This window comes from Anastrepha ludens, chromosome 4, assembly GCF_028408465.1.
Source record: "Anastrepha ludens isolate Willacy chromosome 4, idAnaLude1.1, whole genome shotgun sequence".
Classification (NCBI taxonomy): domain Eukaryota; kingdom Metazoa; phylum Arthropoda; class Insecta; order Diptera; family Tephritidae; genus Anastrepha; species Anastrepha ludens.
In genome coordinates, this window is record NC_071500.1 from 129,457,266 (window position 1) to 129,485,033 (window position 27,768).

A 27,768-nucleotide genomic window follows, 5' to 3' on the forward strand; every position below is an offset into this window, starting at 1 on the left:
ATCGATACAACAGCGTCTATTGTTATTTGTATCAATAACATTATAGAAGAAACTTATAATTTGTGAAATGGAATATCTGCGTCCTGTTTGGAACTGCTTAAATACGTTTTGTGGATGTTTACATTGCTCTGAAGATATCGGTAACCAGGTTGGTTTTTATCAATATATATTTGGTTCAATAATCAGGGAAACTTTTGGCAGTTTAACTATGAGCCAAGTGAACGGACATACTTGCTGGCTGACCCTGCAGTTCATAATAGCCCAGCCCTAAGACAAGCTAACTCGGACAACCTAAGTAGTGAGTTTGCTCAGTCATTACCCAAAAAAGATGAAAATGCATTATGTCGCCTGGTGCAAAGTACAGCCATGTAAGTCAAAACAAAATTAAACAGCTATAAAAACATAAATAAGAGAATAACTGGGTTCGCTGCTGATCTTCATAATAACCCAATCGACCTCGGATAGCCTTAGTTGATAGTTTGCTTGGTTATTACTCAAAGTATAAAATGGGTGCCCGTTGCAAAATACGGTAGAATTAAAACAATATTAAAAGCCTGCGCGGCTGTGCTTTCCATTTCTACCACGATATATTTGCTTATAATGTCTAAGTGCGTAGAGAATTTAAAAATTATAACCCGCAAATGTAGTCACTTTATCAGCCTTTTGATTTATAGCACTTTTCATAAATTAAAATTAAGAAAGGCTGTGCTTTCCTTTTCTACCACGATATATTTGCTTATAATGTCTAAGTGCATATATTACTTTCTATAAATTAAAATTAAGAATTAATAGCAATATTTAACGTTAAAAATGCATCTTTTTTGCATAAGCTTGAAAATATGCCCTATTACAGACGCTTATTTCACTTAAATACAAACACAGAAAAGTAACAAAATCACTTATAAACATTCTTTATTACATTAAGATTCGATTTAAAGCTATTTTTACTAAATAATAGTCCAAATTCTATTATTACAAATGTTCTTCTAACCGTTTGTAATACCGAGCAGAATAAATTTGAGGAGCGAACTGTCAAACGAACGATGAGAGAGGGAAGAACAAAGCGAAATAAGAAAAACCCAGTCAACCAAAACCAGTCCAAATTTTCGGCTGCGGCGCTTTTTTGATTTCAAATATACATATATATTACAAAACCAAATATTTTTACAAATACTGAAAATTTGGAATAAAAATCGCGCGATTTTTAGTCCAAATTTTAGCCTGCGGCGCTTTTTTGATTTCAAATATACATATATATAACAAAAACAAATATTTTTACAAATACTGGAAATTTGGAACAAAAATCGCTCGATTTTTAGTCCAAATTTTTGCTTGCGGCGCTTTTTTGATTTCAAATATACATGTATATTACAAAAACAAATATTTTTACAAAAAAAAATTTTTATAAATAGTGAAATAATGCAAAATCGGACAATTTTTGACCTAAATTTTCGCCATCGGCACTCATAACTTTTACGATACACCAACGTTTTCATAAATGCTATGAAATATAAAACCTAAGTTAAATGCTTGCTGGGTTGACGACTGCTGTATACTCTTCTCTTCAACTGTATTTCAGTACAAACTGCAAATGCGGACGGAAAAAACCTAATTTTGAAACTTCTCCTGGGGGTTCTATAGGGGCCTTGCTCTTTCTAGTTGGCGTGGTGGGTGGTGCCACGCCCCCTCCCTCTCCGCCCCCCATTCAAATATATCGTGGTAGTAAAGGAAAGTTTTGCCTTAAGAAAAAATAGCAATATTTAACGTTAAAAATGCACCTTTTTTGCATAAGCTTGAAAAAAGTCCTATTACAGACGCTTATTAAATACAAACACAGAAAAGTAAAAAAATCACTTATAAACATTCTTTATTACATTAAGATTCGATTTAAAGCTATATTTACTAAATAATACTCCAAATTCTATTAAAATTCTATTATTACAAATGTTGTTCTAACTGTTTGTAATACCGTGCGGAATAAATGTGAGGAACGAACTAGCAAACGAAAGATGAGAGAGAGAAGAACAAAGCGAAATAAGAAGAACCCAATCAACCAAAAGGGAACAATTCTTTTATTATAATTTTTATTATATATAGGGGCGCCTTTTTGATTTCAAATATTTATATATATTACAAAAACAAATATTTTTACAAATACTGAAATTTTGGAATAAAAATCGCGCGATTTATAGTCCAAATTCTCGCCTGTGGCTTTTTTTTGGTTTCAAATATACATATACATTACAAAAACAAATATTTTTAAAAAATACTGAAAATGTGGAGTAAAAATCGCGCAAATTTTCGCTTGCGGCGCTTTTTTCATTTCAAATATACATATATATTACAAAAACAAATATTTTTACTAATACCTAACACTAACCATCATTTCACATGCCCCTAAAACCGACTACTCTAACACCCCTCTCCCTCTGGACCCAACCCGTCGAAATAGCATGTTTCCTGGGTTATATTCCCGACACTGCCGGGCTGTTACTGTTAACAAACAAACAAACAAAGGTGGACCGCGAACTACCTGAGTGGCTGTCATTCGTCGGTGATATTTCGAGACCAAACATCCAAACAGAGGAAAAAAAGCATGGAGTTCCGCAGGCTGGTGTCTTTTCGCCCTTGCTTTTCAATTCCTATGTCTCGAAACTCCCCCAGCCACCAGAGGGAGTCTCCCTGGTTTCAAACGCCGACGACTGCACGATAATGGCGTCGGGCAATGACATTGATGGCCTATGCTCCAAGGTAAACGACTACCTCGCCAGCCTTTCTCGCTTCTTCACTGCGAGGAACTTACAACTTTCCCCACTAAATCCACGGCGACCCTCTTCACCACCTGGACAAAGTCAAACTGTAACTTCAGGTAAAAGTCGACGACACGCAAATTCCGGCGGTTAACAATCCCAAACTATTGGGAGTTACCTTTGACAGCTTGCTCTCCTTTTCTGCGCACACAACCGCTATTGCAACAGTACAGAATCGCAACAAGGTTCTCAAGTCGCTCGCCGGCAGCACTTGTGGCAAAGACAAGGAAATGTTGCTGTCGACTTTTAAAGCAATAGGCCGACCGGTTCTAAACTATGCTGCGCCTATCTTGTCGCCTGGAACCAGTGATTCGCAGTGGACGAAGGTTCAGACCTGCTAAAACACTGCTTTAAGGGCCGTGACAGGATACCTTCTGATGTCACCTATGCAACATCTACATAATGAGGCCCTTATGCTGCCTGTTAAGGAGCATAACAAACCGCTCAGTAAACAGTTTCTGCTAGTGTGTTGCCGTAGGCCTCACCCTGCAGACACCTGCTCGAACCTGAGCCACCTCCCAGGCACATCAGGAGGCATTTCCTCAACTACGCGGACGGGATCCTAGACAAAACAAACAGACACTTACTGGATTGGACAGTGTACAGACAGGCCATAAACGACATTCATCGGGAGACTCTCACCACCTTCTTAAGCTCCCGACCCCGAATGCCGTTATCGGAGTCCAACCACCACCAATCGCAGACGAAGAGCTCCAACTTCCTCGAGAGTGCCGCGTAACATTGCCACAATTACGTTCTGGATACTGTAGCAGGTTAACATACTAATGTCCAGCATGTGAAGGCACGACACTAACCACCTTTTCACATGCTCCATCAAACCCACTCATCTAACACACCTCTCCCTCTCGACCCAACCTGTCGAAACAGCTAGTTTCCTGGGCCTACCGTTAGATGAGCTAGATGAAGACGACCGGTGATTACACTACACTGACAGGGCAAAGTAACTGCTACAACCACCATAAGAACAACGTTATATGCCGAATGCTTGGGATCCTTATCATGCTGAAACCAGAAATCATCACCAATCTCCAACTGTTGAATGCTTTGCATCTGGATAGTCTTTAAAATATTTATATAAGAAAATTGATCTAGTGTTGACTCTATAAAACCAAGTTTGCCAACTCCTTGCGCCGCCATACACCCGCAGACCATCACACCTCCCTTGCCATGCTTCACAGTTGGTGCAAGATTTTCTTTTTCGAGTGCAGTACCGCTCTTAAACTACACTAGTTTTCTTTCTTTAATGGCAAATATGCAATATTTGCTTTCAGCCGACAATAGAATAAGTATTTTACGTACAGTATTGTCGTGCAAATGCTTGTCAAAGGAATTTTAAATGTGTTTACATATTTGAGAAGCCGTAATTCAAGGGTTATTTTTCCCTGATTGCAATATGGTTAATTTTTCACCTTGCTAGGTGGACCAGAACGTAGCACGACATACTGCACAGAAATTGACTTCTTCCTATGATTTGCCCAGTTTCGCGGAAAGATTAGCCTTCATTTCTAAGTTTCAGGATTTTTCTCTCCCCAACACTAATTTCTTTAGTTTTTAGGGCGGTCGCTATTTCTTGTACACAAAAACTTTAGAATAACTCCAAAGTAATGTAGTCACAGCAAAATCAATTACAAACTAAAATAAAACCGTTATTAGATATTTCATGTGGCCCGAAACTTTTCTGCTTCGTTAAAGTCAAGTTTTTTGTATTTGTTTTGTAAAATTTAATTTTTGACTTAGGATTACTACCACGATATATTTGAATGGGGGGGCGGAGGAGGTGGGGGTGTTTAAAAATTAAAAAATAAAAAATTTATACATAGCGCTGGCAAAAATTTTGGCTAAAAAATTGTCCGATTTTGCACTATTTCACTATTTAAAAATTTTTTTTCTTTAACATGTACATACGTATATTCCAAAAAAAAGCGCCGCAGGTGAAAATTTGGAATAGAAATCGCGCGATTTTCAGTAATTTCTAAAAATATTTTTTTTTTGTAAAATTTTTTTTTTTGTAATATGTATGTATATTCGAAATTAAAAAAGCGCCAAATTTTCAGTATTTGTATATTAAAAATATTTTTTTTGTAATATGTATGTATATTTGAAATCAAAAAAGCGCCGCAAGCGAAAATTTGGACTAAATGTTGCGCGATTTTTATTCCAAATTTTCAGTATTTGTAAAAATATTTCTTTTGGAATATGTATGTATATTTGAAATCAACAAAGCGCCGCAGTCCAAAATTTGGAGTATTTGCAAGAGCAATTGAAGATGCCAGAACTTAACCTCTGGTGGGAGTAGGCTCTGGCCCACGTAAGGTCCCTGTCGAACCCGACTAAGTACAACTACAAGGTGGATATCTTCTTCAACGGCTGCACTTCGTCGGACGCGAAGAGATGCCCGAGCTACTTTAGCCGGCAATTCATATTGCATTCTCCGGCCGGTCCGGCAGATCCAAGAGTCGTGCCACCAGACGGCTGCACAAATTTCCATGTTAGCCCATCGGGGCCAATGGCTTTGGATGGTTTCATATGGTTGATGGCCCCCTGAACCTCATCGCTGAAGAAAGGAAGTGGCGCACTGTTGTATGTCACTTTGTGCAGCCATTTGGTGGCACTGCGTTTGGGTCTGTCGGTCGGAGTATGCAGAATGAATTGCCGGCTGCATCTCTTCGGATCCGACGAAGTACAACCGTTGAAGGTGATATCCACCTTATCGTTGTGCTTCGTCGGGTTCGACAGGGACCTTACGCTGAACCAGAGGTAAAGTTGCAGGTCTTCACGTGCTCTTCCCATTTGATCCGCTTGTGTAGGTCAAAGTCGTCAGCTTTCTTGATCGAGATGATAATGGGCAAGTGGTCTGATGCAAGCGATAACATAGGTCGCCAGGTTATGCTATTTATCAGACCGGCGCTAGCAATTGTGATGTCAGGCGAGCTGCTGCAATTGCCCACTACCCTGGTGGGGGTGTCGTCGTTCACAGTGCTGAATGTCGAGTCGTCTATCTGCTCTGCAAATTGATGTCCCCTCCGATCATTTGGTAGGTTTGAGGGCCAAAGATCGTGATGCGCATTAAAGACACCTACTACCAATCGGTTTTCACCCCTGATGAGCGCAACAATATCAGGGTGATATCCTGCCGGCAGCAGGTGATAGGGGGTATGTATATAATAATATATACCTTGACATTCTAAGGTCCGTAATGTAGAACCGGCTGTCATGGGAATGCATGTTAAGTCCACCAGGGCTAATGGCTTTTGATGATTTAATTGTGTTGATGGCCCCCCACCTCATCGCTGAAGAAAGAAAGTGGCGCACTGTTGGTCGGAAATTTGTGCAGCCGTCTGGTGGCACGACTCTTGGATCTGCCGGACCGGCCGGATAATGCAATATGAATTGCCGGCTAAAGTAGCTCGGGCATCTCTTCGCGTCCGACGAAGTGCAGGCGTTGAAGGAGATATCCACCTTGTAGTTGTACTAAGTCGGGTTCGACAGTGACCTTACCATTTATTCCTTGCCATTTAGTCCGCTTATGTTGGGTGACCAGTTACCGAATCTCCAAATTGAGATTCTTTTATTACCCTGGTGGGGCGTTGTCGTTCACTGTGCTGAATGTCGAGTCGTCTATCTGCTCTGCCAAGCGCTGTGTCTTACGATCGTTTGGTAGACTTGAATGGCCAAAGATCGTAGTGCACATTAAAGTCACCTATTACCAATCGGTTTTCACCTCTGATGATCGCATTAAATTCAGAGTGATATCCTGCCGCGCAGCAGGTGACAGGAGGTATGTATATATTAAAGATTTCGACCTCGGCATCGCCTGACCGGACAGCTATATCTTGACATTCTAAGGTGCTGTCTGGGTTCGGTGCCTTCATCGATGAGACGATATTGCACTATGTGGTGGACTATGAACGCTAGGCCACCACCATTCTCTCGCTCGCGATCATGTATGTGCAAGCTATAACCATCCCTGGTTATCAGATAAGAGCTAACTTGCAGTTTGGGTTCTTGGACCTCAGCTCTTGGGATTTCGTGTCGACTCATAAATTCAACTATCTCGTCTACCTTACTCGTTAGTCCGTTGCAGTTGAATAGAAGAAGCTTAAAACTTCTTGGTAAGGCTGCTGCAACTCGGGGGGTGTGGGACGCGTGTGGTTGCCTACGTTGGGCCTGCTGTGATTCAGCTAGTTGTTGCGGCCTTATGGTGGTGGGCGGCCGCGCCACGGGGGGCCGTTGCGGGTGCAGAGCTCTGCAGCAGGGGGCAACGAAGTCAGTTGTCAAAAATTGCATTTGATTGATGCCAGGTTCCGAGGTATTCTGGTCTGACACACGAAACAGACTGTGCGTGGGACCAATAGCTGCTGGTTTGCCCCACACTGGGGTTGGAGCAGGAGTGAAGGAGATGGACTGTGCTGGGGGAGTTGTGTGGCTCCAGTAGGCTCCTTACCGTGTAGGTATAGGTTGTGGTGGCGGTTAGAAGTGCCGGCCTATCAGGGGGAGGGGTAGTAGCCATTGAGGCATCGGACGCCTGATGGCGGGAGCAACACGTGGCAACATACCGTGTGGACCACTCCCTATGTGACCTAAGGCCTGAACAGGTCTTAAGGTGGCTCCACCCGTTGCACTTATTGCACCTAACCGAGGTGGAGTTCGGGTGGAGCCGTTTATAGAATACGCAGGAATAGAATACTTCTGGCCCAGGGTTGGATTCAATACCAGCCCTGAGGAGAAGTATTTGGACAAAAATTGCTGCAAGGAGTTGCTCCTGGGAATTAAGAGATGGCGTGATACGCGGTTAACTAGGGTTAGTTTACTGGGGCGGCAGCCCTTTGTCGGGGGAAAAACCGAGTCATTCCGGTAACGTAGAACCGGCTGCCATGGGAATAAAACAGTTAGTTGTTGTTGTTGTTGTAGCAGCATAAACATTCCCCGTGCATATATGAAGAATGCTGCTGAAGTGACAGTCTTTGGTCGGATATAAATCCGGGTCGTTCCGTTTACGTAGAACCGACTGTCGTGGGAAACAGTTCGTTGTTGTGTTGTTTTAACAGCATAGTTAGCCCTGTCAGTGTAGGTATATCATCGGTCGTCTTCGTCTAGCTCATCTAGGGGTAGGCCCAGGAAACATGCTGTTTCGACGGGTTGGGTCCAGAGGGAGAGGGAGGTTAGATGAGTCTGATTAAGGGGGTATGTGAAGAGGTGGTTAGTGTCGTGCGGGGTACCTTCACATGCCGGACATGTGTTTGGTATGTCGGGGTCAATTCTGGATAAGTAGGAGTTTAACCTGCTACAATATCCAGAACGTAATTGTGCGTAACAGTTCGTCGCCACCTCTGGTGTACCTCAGGGTAGTATTTTATGACCTTTGTTGTTTGTTTTGTTTATTAATGATATTTGTTCGTGTTTTTCCTTTGCTAATTTTTTTCTCTATGCTGTTGATCTAAAAGATTATGCTGGAATAAGAAATTCTGGTGATTCAGCTGTCCTACAGTCTGAATAATTTATTTTCCTGGTGCCTTATGAATCGTCTATTTCTTAATATTGACAAATGGCATAAAATCACATTTTCTAAGCTTCAAAACCCCCTTAATACCTCTTATCATATTAATTATACATATCTTGCTTCGTCCGATGGGTTTTGTTTGATACAAAGCTTAATTTTATCACGCATTTAAATTATGCCGTTTCCAATTCACTATTGTTAGACGTCATCCATGTACGCTTAAGATATTATACTCTGCGTTTGTTCGGTCCACATTAGATTATGCTGCTTTTATTTGGGGACCTTAACATGCAGTCCATATAATTCGAGTGGAGAGGGCTGAAAAGTTTTTTATGCGTTTCGCACTACATTCACTCAATTTTTCAGACCCAAAACCATCATTTGAATCCAGCTGTGGCTTGATTAGTCTCTTTCCACCTCTGTCATGCACTTTCATTCTCTGACTTTAATTATCTCTCAACCTTTTTGGATTTGGATCTTTCTAGGGCCAAACAAGTATTGTATTGTATGTTAGTTCTAAATTTATGTATATCTTAAATGTCTGTACTGAATTTTGTTAGACATTAATGAATAAATAAGCAAGTGACAGGTGGTTAATCTGGTGGGCTCCCCGGAACCGACTATTTTCTAATTTGGGTACTTTGGGGAGGGTTGTGCGATATAAATGCCGTGGAGGTTAAGTGCATTTGTTGGCGTGATTAGCATGACCTATATATCGGGTAGTCCACTTCCTATGAGTTTTAAGGCCTGAGCAGGTCTTGAAGTGGCCCCACCTGTTGCCCCGATTTCATCAAACGTAGGTGGAGTGCGGGGTGAACCTTCCTTCAACCTGTTAAGCGATTAGTTTTTCTTAAACAGCTCGATTTTCTGGATGAATTAATTTCAAGCGAAGACTGTCGATGCAAACCCGGTTTTCAGCCAAATATTGTATTCACCGTGCGCGTTGGCTGAACGATTACGATAACGATTATCAGGAAATTCAGTGTTCATGCTTACTTTATAATGTCAAAATAACAGGGAGATTTTCGTTTTTTGCTTAACTTTAAATTTTCCTTTTTTCGGCATGACGCACATATACGACATTAACTAAAAAATGAATTTTTGAAATTTTTACAAAAATAGCGTTGTTTAAGGCGGGATGGCAAGATTATTCTGCCCCTTATATAAGACAACGTAAATTATATGGTTTACAGTCATTACATGATAGGCGAATATATTTCTCAATAATCTTTGTAAAGGGTTTCCCAATAACAGGTGTTAGGTGTTAAACAGGAGAAATGATTAACGATGTTTTATAGCCGGAATCGGATGGTATTGATCTGGACAACATTTATTTTCACACAAGCAACGAAACCATTGATCTTTTACGGGAAAAGTTTACGGACCGTGTTATCTCTCGAAGAGGTGTTCACAATTGGCCTCCGAGATCTTGTGATTTAACACCTTGTGACTTTTTTCTTTGAGGCCACGTGAAAGAGAAGGTCTAGACCTCAAAGATGGAATTCGTGAGGCTATAGGGCAGCCACTTTGCAATTCGGTTATGGAAAATTTCGTGAAAAGGATATTCATCTGGACGTGGTGGTCATTTGCCTGATGTTATTTTCCACTATTAACGGCATACCTTCCTCTTTATAATGAAATAAACATCCGATCATTTATATTAAAATATAGCACTTTTCTTTGAATATCAAAATAACACCTCTTATTGGAAAACCCTTTATATCATTAATATATCGATTGTAAGGAGTTATGAAGCTAATTTCAAAGCCATGCTTCACTTACTAGTCTAAGAATTAATCGTTTATTTAACTTTTCTAATAATCCGACTAATTATGTATTTAATGAACCTCGTGTAGGATCTGTTTGGTTGTGAAACAATTATTGTAACGTCACTAACTTCAATGAAAATATAGGAAAATTTAACTTGTTTGTATATATATATATATATATATAATTGGCGCTTACACCCTTTTTGGTTGTTTGACCGAACTCCTTCTCTTATTTGTGGGGTGCGTCTTGATGTTGTTCCACAAATAATTTAACCTGTATATATTTACCTTTTTACAATATTTATTTAAGAAATCTGTAGGATAATTTTCGGTAGAATGAAGTAAAAATAAATAAATTGCGAGCATTGTGTTTGTGTCTCGAAAACCCCTAACCAAACTGAACGAAATTTAGACCTCCTTCAGCTCCTTCAGCTCCTTCAGCTCCTTCAGCTCCTTCACCGAATTCTTCTTAATGACCTCTATCGACTCAAAGAGGCGCCCGCGGAGTGGCAATGCAAGTATTGGGAAAAGAAAACATCCACGACTTTTCGGCCCTCTCATAGGTCTTATACCACTCGTAGACTAGTGGTTTTGATAAAGCACAGTCGTTATAAGTTTTCTGCAACATTATCAACGATTCGGCACATGAAATCTCATTCAAAACACAAAATTTAAGTTATATTCGGATATACGAGGCGTGTTCAAAAAGTATCGCGAATTTTGTGTTTTTTCAAAAATTATTTATTTATTCATTAATATCTATTTTGTCCCCTTCAAAGTTATCCCCATGAGATATTATGCACTTGTGCCAACGTTTTTCCCAATCCTCGAAGCGCTTCAAAAAATCACTTTTTTATCTTGTTCAGCTCCTCCTTCGATGCCGTCCTATCTAGTCAATCGTAGCGCAGCGTCGTCCTTTTATGGGGGGGATCTGGGGAATACGGGGGCTGTGGCATCATTAGTGTGTTGTTTTTGGCCGAAAAGTCGCGCACAAGCAATGATGTGTGAGCAGGGGCGTTATCGTGATGCAAGAGTCAATTTTTGTTTTTCCACAAATCCGGGCGTTTCTGGCGGATTGCTTCTCGCAAATTGCGCGTAACTTGCAGGTAATATTCCTTATTGACCGTTTTACCCTGTGACAAGAACTCTCGATGCATAACACCCCTGCAATCGAAGAAAACGGTAAGCAAACTTTTACATTCGATCGAATTTGGCCCGCTTTTTTCGGTCTTGGTTCGTGCGGCAGCTTCCATTGAGATCATTGAGCTTTGGTTTCGTCATAACCATAAACCCACGATTCGTCACCATTTATGACCCTCTGGAGCAAATTTGGGTCGTCGCGGACAGAGTCCAACATCTCATTAGCGGCAACCCGTTTCATGCACAAATCATTGAAAAAAATCAGCAACTTTTCTAACGGTGATTCGACGATTGGCCAATACCATTTTCTTCACTTCATCAATTTTTTCGTCTGTTGTTGAAGAGCTCGGGCGCCCGGCACGCTTTTCGTCGTTCACATCTTCTCGGCCTTCTGAGAACATTTGGTACCACCGACGAAACATTGTTTTGGTCCAAAGTAGCTTCTTCTTCGTATGACACCGTCAACATTCGAAATGCATCCGCGCACTTAATTTCGTTTTTCACACAAAATTTGATACAGGTTCTTTGATCCATCTTTTTGAATAGGTAAAAATCGAAGACGAGCCGAAACACGTACAAGCAAAGTAACTGTCAACTAACTGAACATTCAAAATGACCGAACTCGTCGGTATGAGTGAGAGACATGAGTACCAACATATCGCCACAAAAAAATCGAAATTCGAATATACATAATCTGCGAAAATTCAAAATTCGCGATACTTTTTGAACACACCTCGTAGTTAAATGCCAAAAACAAGCTAATTCACAGATCACGTTCAAACTCTGCGACACTATAGAGGACAGTTGTACCACCATTCCAGCAAAAAAAATTTGGACATATGTGTAACGCTCGCTTTTTAAATAAACAATTCCCGATTTTTTTTTACAAAATGTATATTCCTTCCCTTCAGTTATACATGTATAACATGTATAATGAATGAACACATATTTACTCCTTTCGTAAAAAATTAATTTAAAAAAATGTACAAGCGAATATACTGACTCGGACTGTTGATAAAACATGCTTTGGCTCCAGCATTCGATGATGCCAGTGCATCAGCTGTCTGTTAGTTGGCTAAATGACAGTTCAGAGTATTGTCTACAAACGCGAGGAAGCATTTAGCCGAAAGTAAACGCGGAAAAAAATCAGTAATGGATTTCCAACGTAATAGTGTGATTGCATTATATTTGGCTTGAAAATCACAACCAGCGCTTGTTCGTGAGCTCCAGCACCTTAAAGTAAATAAAGTTTTTGTTTATCGCACCATTACTCGTAACAATGATACTGGTAGCATCACAAACCGTCATGGAGGTGGTCATTAAAATATTGCAACATCACGTGAAATGGTTCAAAAAGTGAAGAAGCGACTTGAGCGAAATCCCCGACGACGTGCCAATCAAATGGCGAAAGAACTGAAAATATTTATATACCGTAGCATCCGCCGCGTATTGAAAAATGATCTCAAAGTCAAGCCTTGCAAGATCTAAAAGGCGCATAATCTCATATCAAAGCAGTAACAAGTCAGACAGAAAGCAGTAAATTTCCGAACATTGTGTTTTTTGACGAGAAAATTTTTCAGAGAAAGGTTCGTTTTGTAAAACAAGGTCCGAACTAAAAGATTCACCAGCCTCGAGGCGCTGAAAAAAGCCATTATCACTGGAAATTGATTCTTCATTTTGTATTATTTTCACACATTTTTTGCTTTGAATTGAATAAACGTAATTTTCCAAACTAAACTTTTTAATTGGTTGCACTTCGAGTGCCGGACCCTGTAGTTTGAGCAAATCTTATTTAATTGATAATCGTTTTTAATAGTTTTCTAACTATTTAATTTTAGACTTAATATTTGCTAGTTTTAATATTAATATCATGCCCTGAAGCAAAAAGTGCAAGGGAATTCCATAACTGACGACGGGGTATATATTTTTATTTTTTATTTAAAATTAAGATTAAATTAGTTAGAAATTAAATTAATTTCAACGTTTTTTTATCAATATTTAAAAGTTCGTGTAAATTCAGTTCTGAATGATGGCAACATGAAAGAAAAAATCTATTCATATATTTCGATATATCATTTAAGTATATACGATACTAAATTACATGGAGCATTTCGAAACAGATTATATAAGTACATTTCATAAATTGAATGTCAACCTTTTTTGTTTGCTATTTTTTCTCCTACGTGACGGCTGTTGATCGCTGTGAAAAAAAATGGTGTGACTATCAGTGTGCGATGACTTCTTGTCAATAGTTCTGACGCATTAGCTAAATTTTCTAATTTATCGGAAATGATCACGTACTTTATGAATGTATGTGAAGTTTCATTTCAATCTGTCAATTCATTCTTTGTTTACAACCCATTTAGTATCGACGTGTCACAGTATTTTCTACAACGGGGAAAACAGGTATCGTGTAGTGATTGAATTTTTATTTTTGGAAGATTCCATGCAAAGGATATTTATGAATGAATGTAGAGGCTTTTGGCCATTAATTAGTATAGTAGAAAGATGGGTTGCTGAATTTGAGCGCGGTCGTACAGGTCTTGAAAACGATCCGCGCCATGGACGTCCAAAAACGGCAACAACACCAGAAATCGTAGAAAAAATACAGGACATCGTATTGGAAAATCATCGAGTGGCATCTCATTGGACAGTGACAATGTTTTGACTGAAGTGTTTGGTTTCAGAAAACTGTGTACACAATAGAACAAAAACACACATTCTCAGCAACATTTAGAGCGTTTTCGAAAGGATGAAGTAGATTTTGTGCATCGATTTGTCACTATGGATGAGACTTAGATCTATCAAGATGATCCTAAATCCAAACAAGATGCTAAAGAGTGATGTGAACCTGGTTCTGCGGCTCCCAAACGAATTCGTGCTCAGAAATCGGCCAAGAAAGTGTTAGAAAAAAAGATCCGTGTCACAAGATTATTTTGTCAATGGCTAAAATCGAAAAATTAAAGTTCGAGTTATTGGAGCATCCATTGTATTCACCAAATTTCCATCAGTTTCCAGACCAAAAAAATCATTCTTGCAAAGCGTTTTTCATCAAATGATGAGGTCATAAAAGCTGTGGAAGCGTATTTTGCAGCCCTTCCAGATTCTCACTTCAGAGATGGAATTCATAAACTGGAACCTTGTTGAAACTATTAATGTACCGAATAATAAAGTGTATTTGAAACCATAAAATTGTGTTTTTCATATCCAATCGCGAAATTTATTGAAAAACCTAGTAAGATGCTGCGGACTCCAGTTAGCGAAATTTTCGGAATGCTTACCTGGGTTCGTTTTCTCACTTTCGCTTGGTGCCCTGGTTTCTACCCATTGCTACTTCATTTTATATAAGAACCTATATTATACATCTAGCATTTAAATTAAACATAATATTCTTGCGCTTTGGTTCAAGAGAAGGACGTATGTGTTACATATACGAATATTTCTTATGTATGGCAAGCATTTGGCTCTTGCGTGACGTTTTTTATTTGTAAATTCGTTTCACATGTCACTGCTGGCTTAAGACATACGTTGGTTAATGGTAGTAAAGGGTTAAGATATGGGCCTTTAGCGCTGCGACCATATTGATCTATTGTGCACCCTATGCTGTCTATTGGTATAGCTATCTAAAGCTTTTAGAACTGATTGGTTGTCCGAGAGTATTCTAATCTTTACTCTCTTGTGGTTTCTACGTTGCATGATGTTTGCTGCTTCCATTATTACGTATAATTTCGCTTGGAAGATGGTGGTGTTCCTGGTGAGAGTGAATGATTTGTGGATTCTGGGCCCCACTACTCCTGCTCCTACACCAAAAGGTGTTTTTGATCCATCAGTGTACCATTTTTGTGAATCATCATTCATCCATTTTGGGTTTGTTTTCCACTCGATCCCCTCAGGAAAGGTAACTGTGTATCCTTTTGTGAAACAGAGGGTTGGGTCAATGTGGTCTGAAACTTGAGCCATGCTTATGCTGTTTTTGATTTTATTTAGGATACTTAGGTGGCCGGTGAGGTTGCCTAATTTGAAATGTTCTTTCATGTGTAGCATGAGTGCTTGCGTAGCTGCTTCCTCTTGGATTGCTATATGAAGTGGTGGGAGATTAAGGAGTGCTTCCATGCCAGCTGTTGGGGTAGTTCTCATAGCCCCTGTGATGTACTTTTCCCAATTTGGTTATCGCTGTTTTTTGAATAGATTTGCTCCACTATACCAGTGCCCCATACAGTATGATTGGTCTAACCATTTGGGTGTATATCCAGAGGGCCATACTAGGGATGAGGCCCCAAGATCTCCCTAGTAATTGTTTGGTTGTCCACAAAGATGTCGTGGCTTTTTTGTTATATTATTTATATGCGACTCCCAAGTGAGTTTTTTATCTAAGGTTAAACCTGGATACTTGACCTCTTCCTTTAGTTCTATCACTGTTTCATTTATTTTCAATATAGGAAACTCCAACTTTCTTTTTCTTGTGAAGGGGATAATTGTGGTTTTGTTAGGGTTGATCGACAGCCCCTCCTTTTTACACCCCCATGTTGCGTTCAAGGCTATTTACATTAAGTCTGTTAGTGTCCTTTCATGATTGCCTTTTATTATAGCAGATATGTCATCTGCATAACCAATGGTTATAAATCCCTTATTGTTTAGGAGCTGCACCAAGTCATCAACTAGTAGGGACCATAGCAGTGGAGAAAGAACTCCTCCTTGCGGACATACCTTTACTGTTGTTACATTAAGTTCAGCTTGGCCTAACGAGGCTTTAATAATCCTCTGATTAAGTATTTGGCTTATCCAATGTGTTAGTATAGGGTTTGCACCGCTATTTCTTTTTGATTTAGAGCCTTTTCTATATTGTCGATTGATAAGTCATGACTTTTACAATCTGGGAAGTGAGTCTTTAGAAGAAGCTCTAGTGGTTCTAAGAATGTGTTGGTAATAGTTCCGTTTGGACCTTTTAGTGTGCCTATGGGACTTGAGTCGCCTTTGGATAGTGATTTTTGAATTCTGGCTGTTGCTGGAGTATCTTTTAGATCCTCGCAGAAGTTTTTCCAAGAGTTTCGTTTGGACTCCCTTAGTTCTTTAATATAGTTAGTCAGGGATTTCCTATACTCGTCCCATTTATTTGTTTGCTTCGCAGTGTTGAATAGTTTCCTCGTTGCTTTCCGAAGCTTGTCAAGTTGGTTGTTCCACCAGGAGACCCTCTTCGTGGAGGATTTCATTTTTAGTGGACAACAGTCTTGGTATGAGGCTATAATTGAGTCAGTCATGTCTGTTATTGCCTTTTCTAGCTCCTCTGTTGATGTTGTTTTGCTTACGCTGTTATTAAGCTTAGCTGAAAGACATTCATTGTATCTTTTCCAGTTTGCTGTTTTTGGGCTTCGGTAAAATGTGGAAAACTTTACCACCCCATTTAAGTCAAAGAGTATGTGTTTGTGGTCAGACATTGAGTCCTCATCCGAGACTCTCCAGTTACTGATCATATTCAAAGATTTGTTAGTAATTAGAGTTAAATCGAGTACCGCTTGTCGTATTGCGTTTACAAAAGTGGGTTTATTACCCCTGTTTACTACTGTTATGTTACTAAGTAATAAAAATTCAAGGAGTTACTCACCTCTGTTATTTGTATTTGTGCTACCCCATGCCACATTGTGGGAGTTTGCGTCGCATCCAATTATGAGGGTTTGATTGTGGGTTTGGCAATACTCCTCTAGACCTCTGATTTCCCCCCTGCGATCCGAGAGTGAGGAATTTTGAATTCCTCTGTGGCCCACAGTGTTGCACCCTTCCACGGCGACGCATTTGAAATGGCCGCCTTGACCCATTCTGCCGATGTGCTCTCCTTACAGTGCAGGACAAGGTATCCTGCCTTGTAAGTAGTGCCCGAGAACGCTGGTTTTGTGGCCTTGTTTTTCTCCGCCAGTATTTTGTCCAACAGAAGTTGTTGGATGGAGTCCCTTTGTTCGGTCGTCAGTACCTTATTAGGGTAGTCCCTAGCAAGTACTGCCAACCTGACTCCTGTTGTTACATCTTTATATGTGGCTTATTAGTTTGAGGCATGGTGGGCTCTTCCTGTTGAGGTATGACCGCCTCTGTTTTTTGAGGTTTTTTGTTAGCCTCTTGGTTGAAGCCTTCTTGGCCGCTTCCGCCATTTTTTGTTTTATTGTGATTGGTATTCATTTTTGTTCCCACGAGTAAAGGGGTATATCGGACACCTACGCCAGTACTCCGGTAGCGCAGCAAGGCATTTTTGAAATGGGGCCTCGCCAGGGCGCCCCAAGTCCGCATACTAGCGACTAGATCACCCACTAGCCAATCATCCCTCGGCGTACGCTGTTCCACCTTGGAACAAGGAAGGAAGTTTACTCTTCCCGCCCGACTATATTAGCCAGGACCCCAACAGAGACATGACCGTGCTGGGGTATCCTGTTTCCAGTGGCCACCACGGGGAGGAATAGTCGCACTTCCGACAGTCTTGCAGTTACGGCACAAAGTCCACGAAGGCCTCTGCGTTGTTCCCCCTACAAAGACTGCCAGCAATGACATACGTTACTTTTTTTTTTTTTTTTTTTTTTTACCCTTTATTATTGTTTCTATTTCAACTTAAAATATTTACAATTTTTCTTTCTTTTTGGGTTTCAACAGTATTTAGAAGCCAATACCACTATATACATTTATCTAAGAAAAAAACAAAAATTTACTCTATATTTAATTAATTTAATTATTTAATGAATAAATATATTCATAAAATTGTGACACCATTTACATCTGCAGGTCAGTTGGTCGTTTACGCTTAAGTCTCCTCGTCTCGGTTTCCTCTTTTAATGGAAGTTGCCGAATTTCCCTGTTAGAATGTTCTAGTAGTCGGTTTGTGTGTCTTAAGCTGTTGTTGCGTATTTCTTCATGGACTGTTTTTACTTTAAGTTCTCGATGGATATTATCATTTAGTATATACCACTCTGCTTTTGATATTATACGGAGTATCTTATTTTGCGTTTGTTGTATAATTTTTATATTTGTTCTGCTGGCAGTTCCCCAAAGCTCTGAGCCATATTTCCATATTGGTGTTATAATTACTTTGTATATTAGTATCTTATTTTCTAGTGAGAGCGTTGAATTCTTTCCCAAAAGCCAATGAAGTTGTTTAAACCTAGTCTTGATTTCGCGTCGTTTTTGTCCAATGTGTAACTTCCAGTTAAGTTTATTGTCTATAATCATACCCAAGTATTTTGCCCTTGTGTCGTGGTGGATTTGTTTATTCTTTATGAATATTGGATTGTATTGTTTTTTTCTCTTGTTAGTGTATGTGACGTGGGCGGTTTTATCTTCGTTTATTTTGATTCCCCATTTCTCGAACCATTGAGTGGTGTTGTCAAGTAATTCCTGAAGTTTATAAGCAGCCGTTCTTGGATCTTTGTCTGATGCTAACAAGACAGTGTCGTCTGCAAATGTTGCTATTAGAGAATTCTTAGTTGCCGGTGTAGGGATATCAGCAGTGTAAAGAAGGTACAGAAGTGGCCCAAGGACACTACCTTGCGGTACACCTGCTTCCATTGTTAGTATATCAGAATACTTATCTTCGAATTTTACATAAAATTGTCTTCCAGTTATATAACTTTTCATTAGTTCGTAGTAGTCTGTTGGTAAATAAGTCAAGAGTTTTTGTAGAAGTCCTGCGTGCCATACTGTGTCAAAAGCTTTGGCCACGTCGAGATATACTGCTTCACACGTTCGTTTTTTATCGATGTCTTCTAAAATTTTGTTTGTAACTCTGTGAACTTGTTGGATGGTGGAATGTTTTTGCCTGAATCCGAATTGGTGGCAAGGTATTATTTTGTCCTTTTGTATAATGGGATCGATTCTGTCAAAAAGCAACTTTTCAAAAATTTTTGATAATACTGGTAGTAGACTTATAGGTCTGTACGAAGTTACTTGCGTAGGATCTTTGCATGGTTTTGGTATTGCGATAATTTGAGCAATTTTCCATACTTTTGGGAAATATTTCAAGTTCAAGATTTGATTGAACAAATTCCTTATATAGATAAGCCCCTTCTCTGGGAGTTCTCTTAAAATTTTTCCAGTTATTAGGTCGTATCCTGGCGACTTCTTAGGATCAGTTCTCTTACATATGCATTGTTTTATTTCTTCTAATGTAATATAACATTTTTTGGTTTGCATGGATCTTTTTTTGCGTGGGTCGGGAAAAGATTTACATTAGGCGTATTGTTCGTAAAAGTACTTTTGAAGTGTTTTGCGAGAACTTCAGCCTTGTCAAGATTTGTTTTAGTCCAGCTGCCATCAAGTTTTCTGATAGGTGGTTTGTATAAAATTTTATTTTCGATTTTGTTTGTAGCTTTCCATAGTGAATAGTTTGTCGTTATACCGGGTCCAAGTTTTTCGATGCGTCTCTTAAGTTTCAAATTTTTATGGTCGAATAGCATTTGCTTGATTTCCTTTGTAGCAGCGTTTAGCTTGCTTTTGTCAAGTGGCAGCCTTGTTATTTGCCAGCGTTTACGTAAGCGGTTTTTGATTTTGATTTTTTCTTGGATGTGTGCAGGTATATTATAGCTCGAGGAACAGATAGTTTCTTGTGGAGTTGATTTCATAGTGGCGTTCATTATTGTGTGATTAAAATAGGCTATCGCACTGTCGATTTCGTCAAAGGTCTTTAAGCTTATTTTATTGTTAAGATTACGGATGACTATTTCTCTAAATGTATCCCAGCAGGTTTTTTTGTTATATAGGTTTCTATTCGAGGATTCCTTCGTGTATGAGCTCTGATATATCATTATTATTGGGGAATGGTCAGACGACGATTCAATTAACGATTTAATTGACATATCTTCGTGGTTAACGTTTTTTGTTATAAAAAAGTCGATCAGATCTGGACTTTTTTTTGGATCAGTTGGCCAGTATGTTGGGTCGCCACTACTTATGAACTTACTGTTGTTCCTTTTCATGGCATCCAGTAAATTACGTCCTTTGGAGTTCGTCAATCTTGAACCCCAAATTGCATTTTTAGCATTATAATCCCCGCCAGCTATGTATCGTTTGCCAAGTGTTTTTAAAAAGTCGTAGTATTGGGATATGGAATTTATGTATTTTGGGGGACAATATACAGCAGAGATTGTTAGTTTGCCGCCTTCATCTTCGATTTGGATCGATGTCGCTTGTATGTTTTCTTTTTCGTATTTTTCTAATTCGATGCATTTAATGTCTTGCCTAATTATTATCGCTGTGCCTCCATGGGCTTTGTTGTCAGGGTGGTTTGTGACAAATATTTTATAATTAGGTATTCTTGCAAAACTTTTGTCAGTGAAGTGTGTTTCAGAAATTAGTAATACGTCTATTGAATTATGGTTTATAAACACTATCAGTTCTTTCAAGTGTTGGCCCAAGCCGTTTGCATTCCAAGCGACTATTTTCAGTCTACTTGTGCTGCCCATCTATTTTGGTCACGAGCAGTGTTATAATATTTATTATGTTTGACATTTGTGCGAAGACCTGCTTCATCATTTCTTTTAACTCTTTGATGTCGTCATTTGAAGTTGCTTCAGAACTTGTCACACCCGATTGTGGGTTGTTAGAAATAACTTGGGCATATGACAATGTCGGTTTGACATATTGTGAATCTATTTGCCGATTTAAACCGTTTTGCTGTTTATCAGTATTCAATTCTTTGTTACGTTGCTCTGGGTAGTGTTTTATTTTGAGTGCTTTGTACACCGCGCATCCTCTGTAGCTCGCTGTGTGTTTGCCTCCGCAATGGGCGCATTTTATGTTGCTGCCATTTTCTACAACACACTCTATAGTTTTGTGATTGCCCGCGCATTTTACACAAACTGGAGTTTTTGTGCAAAAGTTTTTAGTGTGTCCGTATTTTTGACAATTTGTGCATTGTGGAATTGTTTTCTTTTGATGAGGCGGTTCAAAACTTATTTTGCAGTGTAGTAGATTATTTATTGAATAAATATCTTTATTGTTTGCACCTTGCTTCATCTCCAATGAGAACAATGGCAGAGGTTTCTTTGTGCCTTTTTGCAAAATATTTTGGATATTAATTATTTCATGGCCTAATTCTAATAGTTCCTGCTTAATTTCATCTTTATCAGCCGAATAATGCATTCCCCTTAGGAATACTTTGAATCCTCTTTCTTCCTTTAGTTTAAAAGTATAATACTGGGTTTTCTTCTCCTTTAATAAATTAATGATTGCAGTATAGTTGTGTGATTCGAGCGGCTGTAGTTTAACTTCATTGTTTTTCAAAGCCTTAAGTTCATATTTGCAATCAGGAATGGTACTCAGTGCCTGCATTAACTTATCAATGCGTTCTACGTTTTGTATGTAAATCGGTGGGGGCTTGCGTTTTTTAATTATTGGGTTTAAGTTTTCTGTAGCGGTTGGTCTTTTTGTTCCACTGTTATCGGTTGGGTCATTGTCTGGTTCGTCGTCTGAAAGCAATTCGAACATGTTTGACGATGTTTGCTGGCTGAGCCAATATGACGTTAGCTTCCTTTGGTTTGTTGTTGTGTCTTTGCTTTTATGTTTTTTTGTGCTATGTATATAATCATTTTGCTTACTTGGGGAGTTGCGGTACCGTTTTTGTGTGGTTTGGACTGCCGTGTTTTTGTTGGAGCTTTCACATTCGTTGTTTTGTTTGTTGGACTGCTTTACTTGTGTAATTTCCTTCGTTGTTTCTGTTTGCTGTTGTTGGTTTGCTGGGATAGCTGTGTTTACTGTTTGCAGGGTGTTTCTCTTTGTTGTCATTATCGGCGCTGATGTGAATACCACTGATGTAGTTGTTGTAGCTGAGTAGAATGACGCGAGGGTGGTTATAGGCGTATTTGTTGTTGAGACTTTGTAGTTTGTTTGGTAGGTCGTGCTTGTAGGGGTTTTGTTTTGTTCACTCCATGAAGTTGGTTCGCTTGGTGACAGTACATTTGGTGTTGTTGTACGAGTTAAAAGTTGTTTTATATGTACACATGTGCTCGCTGCGTTATCGCGAGGTTCGCTGGAGTTTGTTTTTGGCGCAAGTTTTGACGAATTTTGTCGCTCTTGCGGTGGAGAATGCCCTACAGGCATCTCAAGTTGCTTCTGTTTTTGTTTATTATTAAAATTATTTTTTGTTTTGCACTTTCACTTAACTATGTAGAATGTCGAATAAGCTGATGTATATTCAGCGTGTAAGCGTTTATATCGCAATTTGGAAATTTTTCAGTTTGGTTTTATCACTTTGATAGGCTATACTCGAGAGCTGTTAAAATCACGTCCGTTCAAAAGTAACGTCCGAATTTAGAGACTTTACTTTTAATTGCGTTAATTTTTAAATCATATTCAGATGAGCCAAATGCATTTCTACTCATCCATAAACAAAAGAAAATCCTTTCGTAAGGTTCGAAAGTTCTGGCTTAAAATGATTTAGAACCATTAATTTAAGTAGTCATTTGTTTAATTTTCATAGGAATATGATCGATGTGGGCGCTATGGATTTACATAATCTTGAAAACGAGGAGTATAATGATAGAATAAAGTTATATTCTCAACGCTTGCAACACCAATGGAACAATATTCAGCCCCCTGGAAAAGGAGTTTCAGGTACATTTTAGTTATTAATTATACATTTCTGAAATCAAGATACAAAGTGCGCTTCAAAGTAAATGGAAATTGTAAAATATAATCAGCATTTTCTCCCAGAACTCGCTTTTAATGGCTTCTAAGTAGATATATTCTTTCTTTCCATATATAATATAACACGTGTATCGACAAGACGGTGCAATAAAGATCCAACATTTTGGCCAAAATAGTAGGACAAATGTTCTGTTGAAATTATGGGTTTTGGTGAATGCCTGGCTAGTTTTGATGGTATCTGCGATGACCTAGGATTTATTTCAATATTCATCATTTATGTATTTAACAACAGATGAGTTTACCAGAAATACCAATTTTTAAACTTTGGAAAGTGCTTTGTATTGCCAATGTTTTCCCGTTCAATGCCAATTACCAATGAATGTTTACAAGTAATTTTCCTTATCTAATTGTTACTAGGACTCCTTAAAGATATCCCAAATGCAGATGATCAATTGTGTATGACGAATTCTCCGGATGATATGTTGCAGGTAACGTGGCCACTTACTTTTGTTCATTGTTTCCATTTTTTAGTTTATTTATTCCCATATTTCTCATAATAAATAAAGAAATTTCTCATAACTTTGAATTTTGAAAATAATTTTGGTATATATGAAGGTGCATATTTCTGGTTGATCCGGTAAAAATACCAAGTGTCCCGATAATTCGCAAACGACAAAAAAAAAATTATTTAAATTGAGGAAAAATTAGTTTAATCGCGTTGTGAACAGCCAAAAACCAAATATGTTTCAAGCGAACTATCTGATTGTGGTAGATTCAAATCCGGAACGATAAAAATATTAAAATATTTACAGAATTTAAACTTCAATCCAATCTCTGGCTAACGCATCGGCGACCTCGTTTTCGGGGATATTTTGATTCAGCCCACTGAGAGCTAGCAGGAGATTATATGTATATAAAAGTGCTCCGTAGTCTTAACTAGGTTCGGTTATAATAAACACTTTTGTCTGGAAAATACTCACAAAATCAGGGAGCTAAACCTTATGGAGCGCAATAAATCTCTGGCCTAACCCTATGAATTCATCTTGCCGCTTTTGAACAAATGATGTTCCCACATACTCCACCGCTTCTCACTCGATTACAATATTGTTGGGATTTGTATTATGGAGTCGCGTCTCTACCGTTTTCTCGCTGTTTATTTCCGGGCCAACGTTTCGTGCAGCAATGACTAGAATATCGATTTTGGCCTGCATATCGAAATTTCTGTGCGAAAGCAGGCAAATATAGACCGCGTAGTCCAGGTCATGTGGGGAACTGTTAGCTCCGCATTATGATAGAGTGCCCTTATGATCTGCACAATTTTTGTAGGAATCTCTTTTTTCCCAGAAAAGACCATATTGCTGCGCGCTTGATGGTATCAAAAGCCTTCTGAAAATCGATGAACACCATAGAAAGTGAAGTGTTCCTTTCAAAGGATTGGATTGTTCAATAATTATCCTGAGAGTATTCGCTTTGCCTACGCAGCTCTGGTGGGGACGGAAGTCCGCTTGTTTATCACGTAGTGACAGTTCGAGCGGTTGAAGTACTCCAGAATAATAGTTGCGACTATTTTATTGAGCAGCGTGATGCCTTTCCAGTTGCCGCATTTCTGAAGGTCGCAACATAACCGCAATGCCTTTTGATCGTGACATCTCGCTGTCCTAGGCTGCAGCGATGCAGCACGAATTGCAATTTTAATTTCGTTTATGCTGGGAGTGAGTCTGGATATTACCGAGTTAGGCTTACTGATATGGGTTGGAGATAAGCTCGAAATGTTCTCTCCACCGGTGTAGTTGATGGACGGCTTTGGCTAGTAGTTCCCCGCTTTTGCTTTTAATCGGTTGTTAAGAATTGAGTTTGTGTTGGGTGAGACTGTGAATAATACGGCGAAGTTCTCTTATGTTGTTCGCACCTGAGGCTTCTTTTGCTGCTGTAGCCAGGTTTTTATAGTGAGTTATTTTGTCAAATCTGGCTGGCTTCCTTACTTTTTTGCCGCTTCTCTATATTTTACGGTTATTGCGTTATTATTAAACATTTGAATGTTTGGTGTGTTTCTGTTATTGATGGTAGACCTTATATTATTTGATATCGATGGTTCTTTTTATTCCTAAATTTAAGGATTGCCCAATGTGACTTGCTTTATCGTGCTGCTTATCTGCTCCCAGGAAGTATCACCGCTATTGGTCAATATTGCGTTTAGTTCAGAATCGTATTGAGTTTTTATATTGGTGTTGAGCAGTTTGCTGGTGTTATGTTGTAGACGCTCTTTCAACTCTTTTTGAATTCAATTTAATTCAGAATTCGGCTATGATCAACTCATGATCACTATCAAAATCCGCTCCACGCTTGTTCCTCACATCCATTAAGAAGGTCCTCCATTTGCTGCTCACGCAGATGTGGTGGATTTTGTTTCTGGCGTTCCTACTTGGAGATGTCAACAACGTACGCTTTCTAAATTTTTCAAAAAACTAACAAATTGCGCAACGCGTATTGCGAAAACATACACCTATTTCACAGGATTTAATTTTATTTGTAACGGAACTCTAAGTTTGAATTTTGCCGGTCATGCTTTTAATAGACAGAACGAATATGAAGTATAAGCATGGGGTCGGAAGTGTTGTATAGAAGAAAATGTTCAACATCTCAGTGAAAAAAATTGCCAAAATCAACGAGAATTTTCAGCTACTTTAATCCTGCGTTAATAATATTGAATGGGCAATAGAATTGCATACCCAGAATTTGTAGTAAGAATTCTGAAATATATTGGATTTTTGATGCTTTCTTTTGTTTTTGAAATTTGCCAAATTTGGTACAACGTTTGGAACTTTCAGTTATATGGCTTTTGTTGTAGAATGGATGTAGAATTATAAAAGCGTAAAAAAATTGAAATATGAAAAAATAGTTATAACTTGGATTTGAATCCAGGTGTACATATTCACATGGGTATCGTAAGTGTTGTATTGGGCATGGGAATAAGTTTCTGTCCTCGTAAAAGAGTTGCCGCTGCTGCAGCAATTGATTGATTATACTATTTTTGTGTTCGCTCTAGTAATATACTTGTGATTTGAAGGTGTATATATGTAGTCTCGATCACAGTAGTTGACATTCGTTTGAAGGGTAAATATCCTTTTTTACTAGATTTGACGTCAAAAATGTCTACGTTTGTCCCGAAAAAACAGCATTTGCGGGAAGTCATGCTTCATTATTACCTTTTAAATAAAAGAACAGCTGAAACGTGTGGTATATTGATCAATATTTACGGTAATCATGCTCCATCAAATACAACTTGTAAAGAGTGGTTTCGACGCTTCCAAAGTGGCAATTTCGACGTGAGTGATAAAGATCTCGAAGGGGCACCGAAAAAATTCGAATATACTCAACTACAATAATTATTGGTTGAAGACGAATGTCGAACCCTTGATGATATATCTAAAGAGTGGGATGTTGACAGATCAACCGTCAGCAAACGTTTGCACGCGATGGGAACGGTCCAGAAAGCAGGAAAGTGGGTGCCACATCAATTGAAGGAGAGGGATATCGAGCGACTTTTGGTGACGTGTGAGATGTTTCTTTAACGGCAGAAAAGAAAAGGTTTTCTGCATCGCATCGTCACTGGCGATGAAAAATGGATCTATTATGATAACCATAAGCGTCGAAAATTTTGGAGTCTGCTAGGTGAACCAATTCCATCGACAGCGAAAAAAATATTAATGTCTCAAAGGCTCTGTTGAGCATCTAGTGGGATCAAAAGGGTGTCATTTTTATGATCACTGGCGATCGTTACCGACTGCAGCGGCCGGAGTGGGACGGTAGGCATGACAAACTGTTTTGCTGCATGACAACGCCAGGTCTAAGGTTGCAAAATTGGTCCAGAAATATTTAGAGGGACTGAATTGGGAAATCTCCCTACCCGACGTATTCCCCAGACATTGCTCCTTCGGATTACCATCTGTTCCGATCAATGCAGTCAGCCTTTATTGGAGAGCGGTTCACTTCTTACGAGAGCATCGCAAACTGCCTCAATGAATGGATCAAGTTAAAAGAACTCGAATTTTTTGTCAGAGGAATCCGTATGCTGCCTGAAAGATGGAGTAAAGTTGTAGTTTCTAATGGCACATACTTAACATAATATCATGCATTATTTAATTGTTTAAATAATAAATAATTGTTAAAATTCGTAACTTTGGCTAAGAAAGGACGGAAACTTATTCCCATACTCAATATTTTTGCATGATTGTTGCATAATTCATTAAACGGATGAAAATATATTTAGAGGGTTCTCAAGGTACTGTACAAGTCATATGACTTGTTAAAAATAGTTGATACAGTTAAAAATAGTTGGCTGTCGTTTCAAACCCGCTACAAATTTCTTTTATCATAAAAACTGTACGATATTTATAATACTTTTTTTCTTTTTACAATTTCGTATCAGATTAGAAAAATTAGATAGGGCTCAATGAAGTTGATGTTTGAATTCTGCCCGGCTATTTAATCTATTTTAAATCTTATTTCTTTAAATGTGTGCAGTAGTGTACCAGTGAATAGAAAAGTGGTTTATGGAACGTTTTGCACTTAAATGTACACTGGCTTCCAGTTTTATATAAATATGGAAATCTCTGTTAAGTTAATTTTATTTACAGTCTTTATTTTATTTGGTAGTCTGTAAGATTCACTCTATAGATGAATAGAAATAAATAAATAATTGCATCTGTTAAATTCTTTTTTTTTTCAGATATCAAGTTTTTTAAGTAAAGGTCATGGAGCTTTACTAGATTTGCGAGTCGATCATAAGGAAGCGATAGTTGTGCCATTTAGAATACCGTAAATATAATATATCTGTTATGTAAAACTTCCTATATGTAATATAAATATATACTAAAGAGGAATGCAATATAAATTTAAATAAATACCTTTA

At 38.7% G+C, this 27,768-nt stretch overlaps 1 protein-coding gene across 1 annotated transcript; it reads left to right on the plus strand.

Annotated features, from left to right (window-relative positions):
* LOC128861194 (uncharacterized) lies at positions 1–27,768 on the plus strand. Its single transcript, XM_054099146.1, has 5 exons — positions 1–148; positions 202–368; positions 22,690–22,823; positions 23,274–23,344; positions 27,586–27,768. Exons 1-5 carry the CDS (start codon positions 68–70, stop codon positions 27,676–27,678), a joined length of 546 nt encoding a protein of 181 aa, XP_053955121.1. The 5' UTR covers positions 1–67; the 3' UTR covers positions 27,679–27,768.

Coding starts and splice junctions, on each gene's coding strand:
- LOC128861194 (XM_054099146.1), top strand. CDS start 68: ATGGAATATCTGCGTCCTGTTTGGAACTGCTTAAATACGTTTTGTGGA. Junction 149..201: donor CTGAAGATATCGGTAACCAG/GTTGGTTTTTAT, acceptor AACTTTTGGCAG/TTTAACTATGAGCCAAGTGA. Junction 23,345..27,585: donor CTCCGGATGATATGTTGCAG/GTAACGTGGCCA, acceptor TTTTTTTTTCAG/ATATCAAGTTTTTTAAGTAA.